General features: G+C 41.5%; 1 protein-coding gene across 1 annotated transcript in view; it reads left to right on the forward strand.

Annotated features, from left to right (window-relative positions):
* The window catches only part of znf236 (zinc finger protein 236), a 78,083-nt gene extending 60,976 nt beyond the window's left edge, over positions 1-17,107 (forward strand). The window contains exons 27-32 of the mRNA XM_080472320.1: positions 1,510-1,667; positions 1,776-1,904; positions 2,206-2,400; positions 7,149-7,278; positions 11,580-11,753; positions 16,407-17,107. Of these exons, the coding sequence (XP_080328446.1) occupies positions 1,510-1,667; positions 1,776-1,904; positions 2,206-2,400; positions 7,149-7,278; positions 11,580-11,753; positions 16,407-16,528 (908 nt within the window). The 3' untranslated portion in view covers positions 16,529-17,107. The remainder of the gene's footprint in view (positions 1-1,509; positions 1,668-1,775; positions 1,905-2,205; positions 2,401-7,148; positions 7,279-11,579; positions 11,754-16,406) is intronic.
* The last annotated feature ends 1,589 nt before the right edge of the window (positions 17,108-18,696 follow it).

Genomic DNA, 18,696 nt, shown 5'->3' on the forward strand with positions numbered 1-18,696 from the left:
CATAAACTCATGGAAAATCCTTCATGTTGATTTCATTAGCAAGTTCATTAGCTCTGGTTCTAATTGCACTTTTAGATGACGCTATTTGCACATATAAATTCAATTTGCACACAATTGTTGTTTTTAACCTATTTATTGAATCTTCTGTTGTCGTCCATAGATCCGGCCCTCTGCGGAGGCAACACAACAATTAATTGATAAATTCAGCATTGTGCAATATATGTGTATTCAAGACTGGCTGATTCTTTTAGTTGATGATGTGTGTGCTGTGAACATTTTAAGATGTGGGTGAGAGTGTTGAGTGGTGTGCGAGAGGAGAGTTTTCACTTACCTCTTGTGTTCAGGCCAGTGTCCAGGCAAAAGAGTCCCCCTTGCACAGACTCTGCAAAAGAAGGTTCTGGGCTGAACCAAGAGGAGGAGCAAGTTGGGGGGGTGGCACATAGTTTTCGCAGGGTTTTGGATTTAGGTGTTTGGTTTTTAGATGATTTTTAAAATGTTAGATTTGTTAAAATGGGTTTTCTTTCATTAACTTCTAGTTATGGTATTGGATTGGGATGATTTTAACTTAGTTTTAAGAAAGTAATGTTAACTTTTTATCACCTGTGGAGTTTTTAATGGTTTCATCCAGTTGAGTGGAACATATTTAAGGCACCTTTTAACATCATTCAGGGTTCTGCTGCTGGAGAAGCCACTCCTGAATCCTCCACTGCACTTTAGAAAATAAAAAAAATAAAAAAGTAGTGGACCACCCAAGAAGCTGACGCCGTCATCTCTTTATTACTCACTGTTCAAACCGCTCTCCTGCCAGTCTGGGGCCATATCGGGGATCTAAGGTTTACAGTGCACAAAGTGGCCTATGTTAACAACAACATGAGGATTTATACGGCCGATGAGCTATAGAAATATGGCGGACTTGTTGAGGGTGACGATCGTCACTACCAATCAGCGTTGTAGCTCCTCCTTATGGAACCCGTGTCGATATACTAGGTATCCTTACGGAGGGGTTATGAAAAATGGGAACGGTATGGTTTCGGTACCATCCACAAAACTTGTCGGTGGAAATGCATGAAAACCCCACAAATCCCATGCCGACCCATACACATGGAGGCTGGAGGCTTTTATGTCCTATAGTTTTCTGGAAACAGTGGGACTCACAGTGGCCTTGAGGGTTGGAGACCTTGAGACAGGTCTTGGGTTTTCCCAATTTGTCTTGGTCTTGACTTGGTCTTTGGATGCTTTGGTTTTGGTCTTGACTCCGTGGACTTTTCCCTTTGAAGTCTTGTCTTGACTTAGTCTCATACTTGGATTATGAGTCTGAAAGAAAATACATTAACTGTAGGTTTCCATTCAGCTTTCATGTTCTTAGCCTTTTTTTTTTTTTAAAGTAGAAAAGAACACTATATTCACTGAAATGCTCCTGTTCTGTCGTAGACTGTGCTTATTGTGTTTACATCACTGACTATTTGAAAAACCAGGGTCATTTTTTTTATGAACGCTCCCTTCTTTCAGTCACCAGCCTGCCGCCGAGCACCACGTTATCGCACACCGCTGCGTCCCAGACCCTCGTGATGTCTCCAGGGGGAGTGGTCAGTGACGGCAGCGTCACACTGACCCTCGCTGATACACAGGGTATGCTGGACGGGGTCACGCTCAACCTCAATACACAGGTAACTGCACTATTATCTATTAAAACTATCGAAGCTGATTTTTCCCCAGCATTTAAAGGACTTTGTAGCCCTCCAGTTTTTTGAAGCAGAGTACATTTCGATCTCCAGGGCCAGACGTTTCCCGCAGTGCTGAGCGACTCCAGTTTACCGGGGCCACCGGGCGCCTCGGGCCAACAGGTCATACTGGTCAGCCATCACCCCCAGCCCACAAACGGAGCCTCAGATAACGGATATAATGTGAGTTTTCGTCCCGAGAGATGCCAAACATGTGACTCACCAAATGAATGCCTTCGATCGCAACAAGATGATCTGATCTGCTGAAAATGATTTCACACATTTTGGTTTTTTTTTCTGTGTGTGTGTGTGTGTGTGTGTGTGTGTGTGTGTGTGTGTGTGTGTGTGTGTGTGTGTGTGTGTGTGTGTGTGTGTGTGTGTGTGTGTGTGTGTGTGTGTGTGTGTGTGTGTGTGTGTGTGTGTGTGTGTGTGTGTGTGTGTGTGTGTGTGTGTGTGTGTGTGTGTGTGTGTGTGTGTGATGTAGATGTCTGGCAATGGCCAAAAGAGTGGGAAGGACCCTCAGGCTGAGACTGATAACCGCAACCAATGTTTCTACTGTCATGAGGTGTGCCAGAACGCCAATACGCTGCGACGCCACTGCAGGCAAGCGCACGGCAAGGACCGCTGCCACGTGTGCAGCCTGTGCAGGAAGGCCTTCAAGAGAGCCACGCACCTGAAGGTGAGGCAACATAGAACACTGAGGGGAAACTAGACTGGAGCGCATGTATTTTTAAGATGAACGATATCTGTGTAAAATGCTTTGTAATTACACTTATATGATTTCTGCTGGTTCATTCGAAAATCAGCAGGAAAGTTGCATATTGAGTTGATTCTGATGATTCTGAATAACCTTAAAATAAAATTATGGTGCATCATGGAAGTCAGTTTCATGTGTAGATATTACAGGACAATGAAATCAGATTTCACTCTTGAGGAAAATGATATTCCATTTTGTTGAACATCATAAATATCACTTTTGATCATAAATACTCACATTTCTACACAACACTGTGATTTTAGTGAAAAACAGTTGCAGGAATCTGGAGAATTTACCATGTCATCTGTTAAATAATCATTAAAAATGATCATAAAATGTAAAAAAAAAAGACAATTATATGTATCATAAATATGATGAACTAAAGGCTGTTTCCACAGAAGGATGACTCAGACGGGCTTATTAAAGCTTCATGAGAGTCACCCACTAAATGTTATTGACATGATGTTACTCTGTGCACACCAACAAACATTTCTGCATGTAATCCAAGTTTTGTGGGCAGTATTCACCAAGGCTTTTTTAGTATTTATTGTGCATCAGGGACGTCAAACAAAGTTCGTTGGCTTTGTGGAGCCTAATCTTATCTCGTGTGGCCCAAAACACATAAAAGGATGCCATAATAACCTTTTAATGATGTCAAATGTTGCCCTTTGTTTTAGCTGCAGAAGATGTTCTGCATACATGTTTACTCAAACTCACCCTCGCAGTTCGGCTGTTTTTATTAACGCTGATTTAACCGATGAAGTAAATAGTATTGACTGCTGCATCACAGATCTCTCAGCTCCTGTCTCTGTGTGGTGTTACATCTACTCCTCTTACAAATTAGACTTAAACTATAAACAGCAGTTACTTTAATTGAAAGATTTAATTTTGGGCCAGCCGTTTCATTTAAATGGAACAGCAGCGTCTGTCAAAAAAACTGAGGAATACTTCAACGGATAAATGTGGAAAATAAAGTATTTTGATTTTCCAAAACAAAAATGGCGTTGAGATACTTAACTTTTGCTCAATGATGGTTTATAATTGTAATATTTTATACAATATGGGGTTGGCAAAACATGCAACTATGCACTGTAATATTCTGTGAAAAATGCCAGTTAATTTATATAAATGTTCAATTGGTAGCTTGAAAAACAATTAACTCTGGACATTTTCTGGAATTTCTTGAAGAAAAAATGTGAAAAATGACCAAGTTTGGACAAATAAAGACTTTTTGTTTCTATGTATAACAGGGATCTGTAAACTTTATAACCACAGGAGCTGTTTTCAGGATTTTCTACCAAATATAATATGCCTGGAACCACAAAACACGCTAATTATTAACATTAATTGCTTACAACTGTAGTGACACATATTGTGTCTGTATATGCGCAAACTGTCTTGTATCATCATATCATTTACCGTTCCACTAATATTGATGTATGCGACCCCTTCGATAAAAGCCACCAGTGTAACCTGATTTATTAACTGAATTCAGTCGATAAATAAAACTCTCCAGAACACAAATGAATCGACCTTCGCAACACAAGTTTCTGTTTAACTCAACAGTACAGATACGCTGACTCTCCATTGATTGTCAGCGAGGGAAGAAAGTGTGTTCTAACTATTTGAAGCAAGTTTTCTCATCAAGTGCTATCTCACACAACAAAACACTCGACCCAAAAGCTGCTCTGCAGCCGAGTTGTGAAGAGGATCATCTTTTTTTCCCCCCCCCGTCATCATGTGGCACATCACTCGAAGGGCATGTGCGGCTTTGAGAATCGGTCTACTGGATGTGATGCTTTGGCAAAAAAAGCCCGCGTGCCACGGGGACTTGGTTTTTGTTCTAAATATTCCTCAGCATGCCGCGCGGTAGTCGTCTCTCATCGAGGCGACGGTGCCGGGATCAGGTGTGTGTCGCAGCACGAGTGACCCGACTCCGAGTCCCCGAGCTGCTCATTAGTCTGCAGCCACGGCCAACAACTTTCCTTTTTTCCAAAGCTCAGTGATGAGAAAGTTAAATTAGTCGTGCTGTTGCGCTTCACTCTGCCAGCCCGAGGGTCATCATTCCACCCTTTAATTACAGCCCGGCTGCCAAGAACTGTTGCTTTGTCATTATTAACGCTGGAGACATTTTTAATCAAAAGTTTATGAGTCTAGGTATATCAAGAATCTGTTAAATTCGTGATTTGAATCAAAACGCCCATTTGGTGTTTTTAGCTCTGAGCCTGTTTTTCAATCGTCTGCTCCAAAATGACATTTTCAAAGTAAAAAACAAGAGTGTTTTCCTGTTTGTATGACTATAACATAATGAGTTGTTTTACTTGTCTAAACATAAACGAAGATGGCACACATTGTACATTTAAAATAAGAATGCTCCAATCCTCTACCAAACCAGAACAGAATATGTTCTTGTTCTTGGCACATTCTGACACCATCTGTGTTGTTGGAAATCTATCCTGCACCAAGCCTCTGTCATCTCTAGTGATGCGCAATACAGCCAAACACAACAGATTTGTTTAAACTCTGTCCATACATGAATTAGAAACAAACAATCTGGTGAGATATTTCGGCATTAATTCCCATTAAAAGTCACTGTCCATCATGTTAAAGATGCAAACCTCACACTGGCTACAGTATACTGACTGTCCGTACCCACTGGATGTAACGTCACTTCACTTTTTACAGTGTTTCCTGGCTCTTGAGCAGAATTAAATTCAGGTGGTGCAGGGTGGTGGATGGTGGGTGGTGGTGGTGGTGGGGGGGGGGGGGGGGGTTGCGTGGCTCCTGACCCTTCAGAAAACTCCAGCTTCTCCATAACCTGCTGCTCCCTGAAGACCTGAAAGGCCTCATTCACTTTCACTCATCAATGATTCAGCAGGGTTCTGTGCCTGGTGTCCACGTTGATCTTATTGTGGCCGGCAGTTTTCATCACACATTGGGGATGTGCACCGATACCAGCGGCAGGTCGGCGAGAACACGAGCGACGTCTGCGGTTCGCTAATATTAATGAGAATGACAGAAGTAAGACGGACTGTGAATTCTGTTCTACCAAAATGAGAGGTGAAATCTAGTTCTTACAACACCAGCAGCTTAATCAGCAGTGACATTTGGACCAGCAGTGGATGCAGGGGGATTTTACACCGGGTCGTGCTACATGCTACATGCTAAAGAGCTTCTGGACTCACACGCCAGCAATGCTACAGGCTAATCATGATTGAAGTATAACTGATACACTCATTGACAGCGAGCTCAGGTCCCGCGTCTCAAGTTTGTGGCAATGCATAGCCTTTGTGTATCGTTTGCATATAGACTATAAATTAGGCCTAATGGAATTTAATAGTGACTCGTATAGTACTCGGTATTGGCAAGTAGCTAAAGGTTAGTACTCATACTTGTTCTCGTTCTTTTAAAAAGTGATATGAGTGCATCCCCATTCCAGGTGTTTCTTTATGAATTCAACAACTTTTGCAGGTTTCGTGGCTCAATGCTTCTAAATATTATACTTTAATGTGGCACAGAGCTGCTCTCTTAGCCTCTCAGCCCTTCATAACTGTCCTGTAGCAACTGAGTCATTTGCCAATGATTCCAAAATCAAATACTGAAGTTATTAAAATGTTCATCTATGAGCATTGTCAGGTCATTACTCAACAGCATGACTCTGGGACTCGGTGGCCGAGGGGGGAGACACTGGGGTGACTTCATGAATAAGTGGAAGATGATTGATCCCGCTCACCTTTTACCTCACGGAAGGAGAAAAATAATGCTCCGACCTGTGGATTCTGCAAATATCTGAACAGCACTGGTTGTAACTTGACTGGAGGGTTGAAGTACGACCGGCCAGTGAATATATTGTTTGATGATGCGCTCACCTCCCATTAGGTCCACCTAGTCCGTTTATATTGCGGCATTTATAACAGTTATCACACAGCGCTGGGATTTCCACACCAAGCCATCTGTACTTGTGTCTCAGGGGAAATTATCCATTGAGCAAGTTTGCGGGATGAAGATGTCTTGTCCACAGCAGAGATCAGAGGAGAACGATCAAGCTGGTTCTAAATGACAAAAAAACAAAAACAAAACCTAAGCTCAATGACCACTTGTCACAACCTGCAGCGTTAAAGAAACACAGCAGGGGGGCCTCTTGTGTTTGCTCGGTAGAAGCAAATGAGGCGACAGTTTCACAAAAAAATGACCCCACGAGTCTGGAGTTCTGCCTCCACATTCAGATTATCAGGCTAGAATTAGGTGGGAACAACATGACGGTATGGATCCGTCCTGCTTCGGGTGTAATGAAGCAGTCAAACAATCAAAATGTGCTTCAGGTGAGAGGATTTTCATCCACGTCATTCTTGGGTTTTCAGTATAAAGCGTCGATTCTGTGGGTCTGCTTGGCGACTGATGAGCATCATAATATAACTATGGTTTCCTTCAAGACTTTCAGAGCCTTACTTTCTGTATACACAATTCTTTACGAGAGAAATGGCCTGCTAAACTCGCCTTGTAACTTCACGAGGAACTAGAAAATGCCTTGTTTATTCCGAAAGCGACGTATCAAGCACGCTTGTCAGCTCCTCGTTCACGCTCGCAGGTCTCCGACGTTCGAGCGGAAAACAGTTTGTGCGTCAGACTGTAAAATGAAATGGTTTTTCCCTTTTCAAATCTGTCCGCAGGAACACGAGCGGGTGCATCAGCCGGGACCGTCGCCCAGCTCCCAGAAGCCCCGTGTGTTCAGCTGCTCGTCCTGCGTGAAGGCGTTCGCCAAGCGCAGCCAGCTGGAGAGACACAACCGCACACACACCGGTAATGACCACGATACGAATCACAGGCGAATAAAACCCAAATAATGTGCTTAGGAAGCCGTAAACATTTGCTGAATTTAGCCAGTAAGTGCTGCCGTTCTTTATGGAGCGTACATTTGAAGGTACGGTGTGTTATATTGTGTTATACCACATGTGTGCTCTGGGTGGCAGCAATGAGTCGCTGTGTCTCAGGACCCGTTTACCTGACAGCGGTGCTCAGAGTCACAGAAAACGCAGCTTTTTGAAAATGGGTCCAAAGGTGGAACTTTCCAAAAACGCTGTCTCCTTGGAAACAGAGCATGTGAACCAAGGCCATGCAAACGGAGCGGTAGACATCTTAACCTTGTCCAAATAGACCATAGTAGCTGTGTTTACATGGTCGCAAATAATCACTTTGAATACGTGAACATTTCATGTTAACGTGTTTTTTTGAACTGATAGAGAAAGAAATTTCATTCTGGATGAGGGAGGAGGTTCATGCTCATTCTTATGCCAAACACAGTCCATAAACAGTCTTTACGATCGTCTCTCTCTCGCTGAGGTCAAATTCTATTTACTGAAAGTGTCTGTCTGCCTCTTCTTCATTCTGTTTTACATTCCATGTGGTCCTTCTTCTTTCTGTCATCCTGAACACGTTTGGAGGTTTCATAACGGCTTGCTCGGGGACTATATTTTCTCGTATGTGACCTTGTGGAGTTTTTTTTTTTTTAATCACCATGGGAACATGGATGTCAACCCCCCCCCCCCCCCCCCCCCCCCCCCCCCCCCGTCTGCATGTTTAACACTGATGTTGAGGTTCACGCGCAGACTGCAAACCTCGACAGTGAATCACGGCATTAACACGCTGCTGATGAAATGTGAGTTTCTGCACAGCTCGGGTGTTGCCTTCCTCTCACTCTGGAGAGATTCCTCCCTTCCCCCCCAATTGGCTGAGCATTAAAGAAATAGTTGTGCGCCGCAATTAGCATTTCACTCAGACTCATTTGAATACTGCGACTTGGTGAGGCTGATTAGACCGCGCCTCACTTTACAACCTCGCGCTTTGTCTCGTACATGAAAGTAACGAGGACTTGTCTTCTGCTCATTAAGTAACCGGCTCCATCTTTCTGTTGTGAGTGTCTCCGCCGGCTGTGTGAGTGGTACCGCTTTGTAATTTTGATGTAGGGAGATATATAAAGGCACCAATGCTCCCGGGGATATAAAGAAGAAGAAGAAGAAGAAAAAGGACCAGAGACTGTATTAGATTTCAACATCCCAGCATCTGACTTGATTAACGCCTTGATAAAATACACGGGCCCTGATCTTCTAACGCTTAGGGAGCATTAAAAAACGGGCACAAACCTGATAAATGTTGAACCAACAGACGTGGATTGCGTCTGACTGTTTTCATTCACAAGTATAAATAGGGTCCGTGTACCTTCCGGCCATTCGATTTTCGTTTTGATGTCGGAGAACGAAAAACCAGAAACCATCCGATTTTCGTTTTTCGATTTGATATCGGTAAACGAAAAACGGGAGACAGCTCGTCTCCCGTTTTTCGTTTTACAATTGAAAATCGAAAAACGGAAATCGGACGGTTTCCCGTTTCCCAATATGCGTTTCTTAAACAAAAATCGGGAAATAAAATACGACCGTAATTCTTTATTTCTAGTTTGATTTGCCGGAAAACCCGGAAGTCGACCCTCTTCTTCGCTTGATGAGATTAAACAACAGCGCATCGCGTTGCTGCCCTCTTCAGGCTGTCTGTGTGAGCTTCGAACTCGCCCACCAGTTGATTTAGAAGTTTATCTGGCTGCTGCGGTTTTAATAAAAAGATAAATAATAAATACACACGGTGCAAATAGATTGACTGGAGAGGGGCTAGGATTTATTAAGCGTACCCCTACTCCTTTTCACACGTTAGCTTTTCTACTACAATCTATGTTTTTTCCCTTTAATGTTTGAAATTAAACAAAAAATGACTAAATAAAACCTTACTTTTGTTATGTTATTTGAAATAGCATGGAATAAATTTAGCATTATTTCATATCCCAGGTGTTGGTTAAATGAGTTAAGTTGGTTAATTTTTTATTCATTTAATTCATGAACAAACCTTGTCTTAATATTTAATATAAAAACTGATTTAAATACAAAATGGAAATCCCACATTTTTTCAACTAACTTTATTGAAAGAGCAAATTCTCTCATTAAGAATGAATATTTTGTTAAAATCACATGTTGCACTTTTTTCCTTGGCTTTTTCATTCCCTGCTGAGCCGGATGAGGAGCTGCAGAGCCTCCAGAAAGGATGTAGGGTCGGCTCTCGGTGGCAGTAAGGAATCAAACTGGCTGATGCCAAAGCTGGTGACCTGGCAGGCAAGGCTTGAGACAAAGAACCTGGCAACCCCATCTTGTAGACTGAGGGACTCTTGATCCAGCAAATGAGTCAGGCAGCCCTTTATTTTATAGTTGATATTCATCTACAAAGTTGTCAGGAGAATTCCCTAGTAAAAATCTCAGGGAGACAGAACACACAAAGTTTAAGACCATTTTATTACATTATTCTTGAAAGAAGAGAACGTCACAGTACAACCTTTCCAATATACAAATAAGACATGCAAACATGAGAATTACATTTTGTTGGAGCTCAGTTGAATATAATTCCAATTTTAGTTCAACGAACTTAATGGCTCACAGTAAGAAATACATACAATCCTTCCCCCAACTCCTTTCAATGTGATGGTTCTGAAAGTAAAGAAAAGGGATTTGCATATCACAAATAACCTCTGAGTGCATGTAAACAACAACAAAAGATTTAAATGCATGATAAAGTAAAACGTAATTTTATTTAACAAAACCATTCCTGCAAAGCAACATCGGGATTTAATCATCAGAATATTAATTATCAGAGCACGTCAATTTCACAAAGTACCACTCAGAAAAAGTAGAGCAACAAAGAAAACCTACCGATTTTGATGCCGTCTGCAGAAAATGTGTTTTGTGGTGTTGAATCTCTTGTAAAGCTGCTCCTGTCCTTTCACTGGCACGTCTTCCTTTAGAAGACACAATCCTGTCATCATCTCAACCATCAATTAAAGCAACACATAAATCAGTAAGATGATGAAAATGACACATAACTGCATACAGAGCTGCATCAGCTTGCTAATAGTAATACTATCAAGAAGAACAACACTAATAATACACTTTTATATTTTATTATTATATTTTAACCAAAATACAAAACGGTATAATTAGTTTTTTAGAATGTGTAAATATTATAGTGCAACTAAGAAGTAACCCTTCTGAATCTCACATTTATAATCATTATTTAGTTTTTAATTTGGATTTTTCTCTCCTGAGAAATGTTTCATTTAATGTGATGACTGAGCTCTGAGGACAATCTGCAAGTGTGCTGCTTCTGACAGTAGGGGGCGCCGTGAGACTGCAGTCAAATCAATGAAAAGACGCGATTTTAATGATGTAATGTATATCATAAATTAATCTCGTACAACGCTGCTCACCTCAGCAGCAGCTGAAGCAGCTTCAGCTTGGAGGTGATGCTCCATCATGTAGGTGGAGAAGCCTGGCTCTGGTGGAGCTCCATCTTCAAACATTCCTCCCTGAAACTCTCCTTTCACCCGTAGTCATGCCGTTGGGGTCCGTGTCCAATATTACGTTGGCGCAACCGTCCAAAGACATTTTTTTAAGTTTTTAATCATTACATTTATACAAGAATATCACCGAGGGGACAGCCAGACGAGTCTGGATGGTGAAGCTGCGGCAGCAACAGACGAAGAAGAGGGTCGACTTCCGGGTTTTCAGGCAAATCAAACTTGAAATAAAGAATTACGTTCGTATTTTATTTCCCGATTTTTGTTTAAGAAACGCATATTGGGAAACGGGAAACCATCTGATTTTCGTTTTTCGATTTTCAATTGTAAAACGAAAATCGGATGGTTTCCGGTTTTTCGTTCTCCGACATCAAAACGAAAATCAAATGGCCGGAAGGTACACGGACCAAATAGTGTACATAAGTGGAAGTCGCCATGTTGAATTAAATTGTAATGAATCAAAATGTATCGGATGAAACGTGCAACAGCAATCTGATTTATTGGCCGTAAATACAATGTAACAATAAGTCACTGAAAGACAAACGTGTGTGTGTGTGTGTGTGTGTGTGTGTGTGTGTGTGTGTGTGTGTGTGTGTGTGTGTGTGTGTGTGTGTGTGTGTGTGTGTGTGTGTGTGTGTGTGTGTGTGTGTGTGTGTGTGTGTGTGTGTGTGTGTGTGTGTGTGTTTGTGTGTGTGTTTTCGTCCCCGTATAGGCGAGCGGCCCTTCAAGTGCAGCCAGTGCGATAAGGCCTTCAACCAGAAGAGCGCTCTGCAGGTGCACATGGTCAAACACACTGGAAAGAAACCCTTCAAGTGTGAGGTGTGCAGCATTAGGTTCACCCAGAAGAGCAACATGAAGCACCACATGAAGAGGTCGCATGGCTACGGTGAGCGCACACACACACACACACACACACACACACACACACACACACACACACACACACACACACACTTCTTGCTCCAACTGTGGCCGTGTTTACACGTCAGCGTTTCAAGTCAAAACGCATCGTTTGTCAGTTTCTGTGGAAACGGCAGAAATGCTAAATGCATGGTAGTTTTCATGTTGGGCCACTAGTGGGTGCTGTTTTTGGATTGAAAATACACACACACACACACACACACACACACACACACACACACACACACACACACACACACACACACTCCATTCTCCTTCATTCAGTAACAGTATTTCCAATCAATAAAACTTGTACATCAGTGAACATCTGAAGGCTTTCAGGAGCGTGTGAGTCTACTAGGGTTGTATTTCCGTTTCTTTTTTATCTCTAGATAAAGAGTCTTTCTGATGCCGCTGCTCAGTTCCTCACACATCACTAACAAATGTGTACAAACACTCCATCCTGCAGGTTTGATGTGACCACTGTGTGAGAAAGCTGAGCTCACAGGTTCACGTTGCTCACTGAAAGCCTCCTCTTCTCCACTCACCTCACACTCCCGTATGCACCAATTCTTTGTTGCATTTTCCGTTTTAACCCAGCCGGAAACCTTTTTAATGAATTGAAAAGAAAAACAGAGCTTGTTTAATGTAAGAAACCTGCCGCTCAACTGTTTCCTCCTGGCCGAGTGGTTTTAAAATGTCAAAGATCACACACCCAGAGACGAGAGCAAAGTGTCTTTCAAGTTGTCACACGGTCGTGCAAATGCCAGAACATCTTTATCAGAATCAATTACGTTTCCAGGTTTGCTGCTGGTTCACAAAATCATTAAAAACAAACAAAACAAAAAAAAAACTCAGAGGAAAATAGACTTTGAATTCTGGTGCCACTCATGTAACATAGATCCACAAACCCTTAAAATCTTTCACTTCTAATGTGGCCAAGTGGGAATAAAAAGGACAAACACACCATTTCTCAGTGATTTCCACCAACATTGTGTGACTGGAACATGGGACATGGAACAGGGATAAATGTGAGCAAATGTGCCTCCATTTCTTATCACTAATGTTTTATATATATACACACATTATGATTAAATCAAGAATACTAAAATTTTAAAAAACAAAACAAAACAAAAAACAATGCATCTTATACACCCGTGTGATGTTTTTTCCTCTTCATGACCAGTGGTGCCGGTAACACATTAATTAGTAACGCGTTACTCTCGTATGATCACTTTATTCAGTAACGAGTAATCTAATGCGTTATTATCTCCAAACCAGCAATCAGATTAAAGTTACTTATCCAAGTCACTGGGCATTATTATTGTAGTGTCCCGCAGGACGAGTTCCTTATTATCAAACCGAACCAGCCGCTCCTCCATTCTCTGCCAAACAGACACATGCACACACACACAGTGCATGCAGTCACCTGACCCGCCCCCTTCTCCGCTCTCAGCCATTCACAGGCCAGCTCGCTGTAACGGTGCGTTCAGGTGACACGAAAGAATTGGAACAAACAAACATCATCAATAAACCTTAAGATTGTATCAAGAACACAACTGCGGAGATGTTAAATATTGTTTGTACAAAGATGTATTGGCAGAAATCCTCCGTTTCTTCAATCAATCAATCAATCAATCAATCAATCAATCAAATACTTTATTTGTCCCGAGGGGGCAATTAAAAGGTTGCATAGAGCAGGCAGTGCAAATAAATTAGTTGATATAAATAGTGCAACAACAGACACCAACTACATCACCGGTTAAATAAATACCAGTAATAGTAAAAATCTGATTTAAATACAACAAAGAATGTAGGTCCAAGTTTAAACTATGTATCAGCAGGAGGCCAGGCAGTGATCAGCAATGAGATTTGGAAAGATCGGTTGTCATTTGTATGTTGAGACGGTGGGGGGTGTGGTCGACAGCTGCTGAAAGTAACTAAAAAATTACTGGTAATCTAACTTAGTTACTTTTAAAAACAAGTAATCCATAAAGTAACCACGTTTCTTTTAAAGGAGTATTCAGTAATCGGATTACTTTTTCAAGGTAACTGTGGCAACACTTTCAACATATTCAGGTGCAACTTATCCATAAAATAATGCTGATCATATATGAGCTATTGGCAGGACGAACATTGATTGTTGTTTTTCTCTTCGCAGTCGAAACACAAATTGTGGGAAATCTGCAAAAGTGACCGATAATATAATAATAACCAATAAAGTAATAAACTTTGCATATTCAAATGTACAAATGTGATAACTTGCCAATAGTCTAATAACATTTTGACAACAGGTTCATACGTTATCACACTATTTGCTGCTTATTACATTAATAAGGTAGCATTAAAAAAAACTTATAATAGCCAGTAATATAATAATATGTAAATAAGGCAGCATTGCATAAAAATGTAATATTTCATTGCAGTTTTTGTGGAGTGATCTCATCAAAAACAACAATAGTGGTGGGCATAGTTGTTGTTTGTGTGCATAGAGGATAAATACTATCCAACTCTAAATTATGGTTGTAAATGTGTTTTTCTATTTTGTCACATTACTGGATTCATCACATTTAAAATGTCTACTGGCAGGTATTACATTAATGGTTATTATGATGTTACAGTTTGCTTCAAACCTGTAATTTGCCCCGTTGCAGCCATTGTACATAATGACTGTGTTTCTACCAAATAACACAAAACAAGTCTATTACAGACGAGCTCGAGCCTGAGGTCAAATAACACTACTGTAATGTCTCGTGTTAATGGAGCCAAGGCTGAAATTCACCAATCTCTCAATAACTGATTAATCGATTGATCGTCTTTTTAGATTATCTGATTCAAAAATGAGAAAATTACACATTTTTACTGAGTACAAATGTACAAACAACAGTTAGCTGCTTGAATATTCTGTTGAATTAAAATGAATTGGAAAGAAAATTAAATAGATGCTTCATATTAATGCTGATCATGTTAAAGGTCCCATATTGTGTAAAAATCCCTTTCTAATGGTTTTCTAACAGTAATGTGTTCCCATAGCCTGTGTATGAGGCCCGGGAAGGGAAGAAAGTCTGTCATCTCCCTCACATGCTCCACTTTTTAGCGAATGTGTGCTCATGAAGATATTCCCTTCATGATGTCATGTGGGGAAATAACCACTATTTTTATTATTATTATTATTATTATTATTATTATTATTATTATTATTGATACACTGAATAAATTCAGTATAATATGAAAAACCATAACAGTTACCCTTATAGTTAGCAGGAGCTAGCGTTAGCTACTTGGTAGTAATTGTAACAACAACCAAGTAACGTTCAGACGCACAATATTTTTAACTCACCATCTTCCGGAGCCTCTCTTTCTGGGTCCGATTCTGGTTCAAAGTGGTGGAACGACAGGGTTTCTACTAGGCATCGCGATAAATCCATCTTAAACGTTAGCACATTATACTGGTGTTTTGAATTAACTGGTTTCCCTGTTAAATGGTGACCGACTTCCTTTGGCGTCCATCGTGGCTGGTAGTAACAGCATATATTTAAAAAAGAGTCACAAAAGGTACCACACTTGGAAATGTCACTGTAAATGCTGTTAAACGGCATTCGTAAGGACAGCAACGGATTTCTGTCGGGTTTTTCACGTCTGTTATTAGCAGCAACAAGGGACCCTAAAAAGGTCACCAGTTAACAAGGAAACCACTTGATCTGAAACACCGGACAGCTCTTCCCCTGAGACGGGCCTGGAGTCGGCCGTGGGCAGACACAGAAACAGCCTGTTCTCAGTCGAGCTCACTAGAGGGACTTTTAGAGTGGATGACATTCATTACTAAGGCTATGTTGATGTAAATACACCTTGAATAACATGTTAGTGGACGATTGACACCGATGTAAAATAATTGAAAAACTGTATAATATGGGACCTTTAATGCGCATGTTAAACCCTGCATAAGATATCATTAAGCAGCTGACAAGCAAACAGAACTTAGTTTCTCTTTGTAAAAACCTTTTCTGATTGTGTCCCTACGTTTTTGTTATTCTGCGTGTCTTTCCTCTTTTTAACTCTCTTTGTGTTCTATTCAAGCTCCACGGTGTCGCCTTAACAATCGTCTGCTCACCCGCGAGGCTGCAAGATGACGTTCATCCTTTTATATTGGTCCTTTATCTCCTTTTCCTTTTAAACTGCTGCATCAAACAGTTTGACTCCCTCAGTCACTTTGCTTTTGAGAAATCCCCCTCGCTCCTGCATTTTAACTGAGTAATGGAGCAGAAATCAAAGGTGATATTTAGATTAAATTCAGCGTTTGGCTCATCAGCGAGGACAAAACTGGATGTGACTCGATCTGTGCTCCTGTTATTAGAGGCCTCGATGCATCTCAAAGCATATTTCTAACTCGCAATGAGCACATTCTGCGTCTGTCCAAGTCGGTTTGTGCAACGACTTCAGTGTTTTCTCAAAAACCAAACAAAGGGAGGAGATAACTATTTGATGGATGTCCTCATTTGCATAACAAATTGAATCTGCAGCTCCTGCGAGAGTAGAATAAGATTTATTTCTTTTGTTGTCCTGCTTTACGAAGCCGTGGGAATGCAGACACACATGGCCCTGTCTAACCCCCCCCCTCTCTGTTTTCTCCTCTCCCCAGGTCAAATCCAAGACGTGCCCCTGGGGCAGGAGGAGCCGGCACCCCAGGAGGAGGTGACGCCCGAGCTGGACCTGGAGGTGGTCCCGGAACCATCCGGAGACTGGCACAACGTCTTCCCCTGAACACACAGGTGGAGACAGACTGGAAGACACTGATGGAGATGAAGATCTGACCGGAGCAGCGGGGTGGGGGGGGGGGGGCTGTTAGTCCACATTAGCAGAGAATTTGTAATTGGAGCCTGGTTCTCCCTGATTGGCTTAATGACTCCTGTGTTCTCTGCTCCGGGTTGATTGTCGTCAATACGATGACCTCCAGGGGGGGTGATGAGAGCGGGCTGATTCCACCGCCACCCCCTCCCACCCCCCGGATGACCACCAGCTCGTCTCTCTATGGGTGGTCTGCTGGCAGGAAGCTTTTTCTCTCCCTGCTTGTTTACAAGACTTTGTTTTGTTTTTAATGTACTGAAGCTGTAAATATTACACAGAGGCGCCACTTTCAGTTTTACTGAGAAAACCTGTTGTTTACTGTAGCTTTGTTTTTGTAAATTGCATATGTAGATGAGGTATATATTTTATGAGCAGCCGCCATGCGTACGCCAATGTACAGGTAATAAGCTTTTCTTTTTTTTCTTTTTTTTTTTGGGCTGTTATTTTTTTTTCTATTGTCCATAATAAATTAAATAAATAATTTTTGTACTAAGTAAAACTCCCTTTTCAGTTTATTGTTCCGGGATTACACCATTGTGGCTTAATCTCGTACTTCTATCTTGTACTTCCTGCTCCAACTGTGGCCGTGTTTACACGTCAGCGTTTCAAGTCAAAACGCATCGTTTGTCAGTTTCTGTGGAAACGGCAGAAATGCTTAATGCATGGTAGTTTTCATGTTGGGCCACTAGTGGGTGCTGTTTTTGTATTGAAACCACACACACACACACACACACACACACACACACACACACACACACACTCACAGAAAATAATACACAATCCACAGGGACGGAGAGGGCAGTGATGACTGGTGGTACATTTTTAGGTTGGCTCTTCATCATTATTCAATTTCAGACAATATTAACTTAATTTAAATATATTGTGTTTATAAATCACATTACAACAATCTTGCCTTTTTTAAATTGAGAGTCCCTCAGTGATGAAAAATATTATACTTTTAAACAACTAATGAATAGAGAGCACTTATTAAGACTCTTTTATTAACATACTTGTAAACAGATACTAGCAGGTGGTTCGTTTTAGTAAAATGACTGTTTGGGGCTGGTTACTTGAAATGAAGTTTAGGGAAAACAAAAAGTACATCAGGTATATTTTCAAACAACATCCATTCTAAAATGCTTTGAAAGAAACCACAAAAAAAGAAGCGTCAAATAGATAGATTTTCAGTCATTAAATATGATCATATCTAAACATTAACAAACCTGGATGCACATTTGCAAAATTCTTGTTTCCACCAAGGGGGCGGTGCCCTGGCGCCTCCTATTGGCCAGCCGCCACTGGGAGTCATAGCGTTTTTTGAAAAGGTGCAGGTTTTTTCACGTTTCCATGGAGACGGATTTGGAGTGTTTTTGAAAAGTTCTACCTTGTTCACAAAAGTTGAAACTCCAGTTAAATTTTTAATTAAAACGTTGTACCGTCATGAACGAGGCCTGAGATTTGAATCCCCGTCCCTTCACACTCAAGGTCAAAGTGAAACTAAAAGCTCAGCTCACTGATCCCTCTGTGTCTTTTTTTAACGTCGACTCGTGGTTGAGACACATTTCTTTTCGTCCTCACGGCGCTGCTCTGGACCCAAGTTGTTCATCAGAACTGATCCAGCCTGTCAGATTAAAAGTCTTTAGGTCCAGTGGAGTTTTGACCCTCCAGCCAAATCTGACAAGTTCCTGTCTGAAGCTGCTGCAGTGAACTTTGTCCTTTTTGGAGTTTAAATTCATCAAATTGCAAATATTTTTGTACTTGTACACACTCATGGTGTGGCTAGTTCAGTTGGTAGAGCATGAGACCCGTCCCACGCCGGGCGCCACCTTCCCATGGGCTCACCACCTGCAGGAAGGTTCTTAATTGGTGCAATGTGATCTGGGTGACGGTGCTCAGACTGCCACCCCCGCCACCCGGAAATGGACAAGTGGGAGAAGATGGATGGATGAAACAAACACAAGAAAAGTGAACGCAATGACCTGGATGGTGGCGATCTAGAGTACACAGATATTCTTGGTGAGTCCTGCATTATGTGATCCCACTTCTGGAGAGGAAGCTGCAGACTTTGTGTGTTCACACGCTGG

Source organism: Lipophrys pholis (assembly GCF_963383615.2).
Source record: "Lipophrys pholis genome assembly, chromosome: 9".
NCBI classification, from domain to species: domain Eukaryota; kingdom Metazoa; phylum Chordata; class Actinopteri; order Blenniiformes; family Blenniidae; genus Lipophrys; species Lipophrys pholis.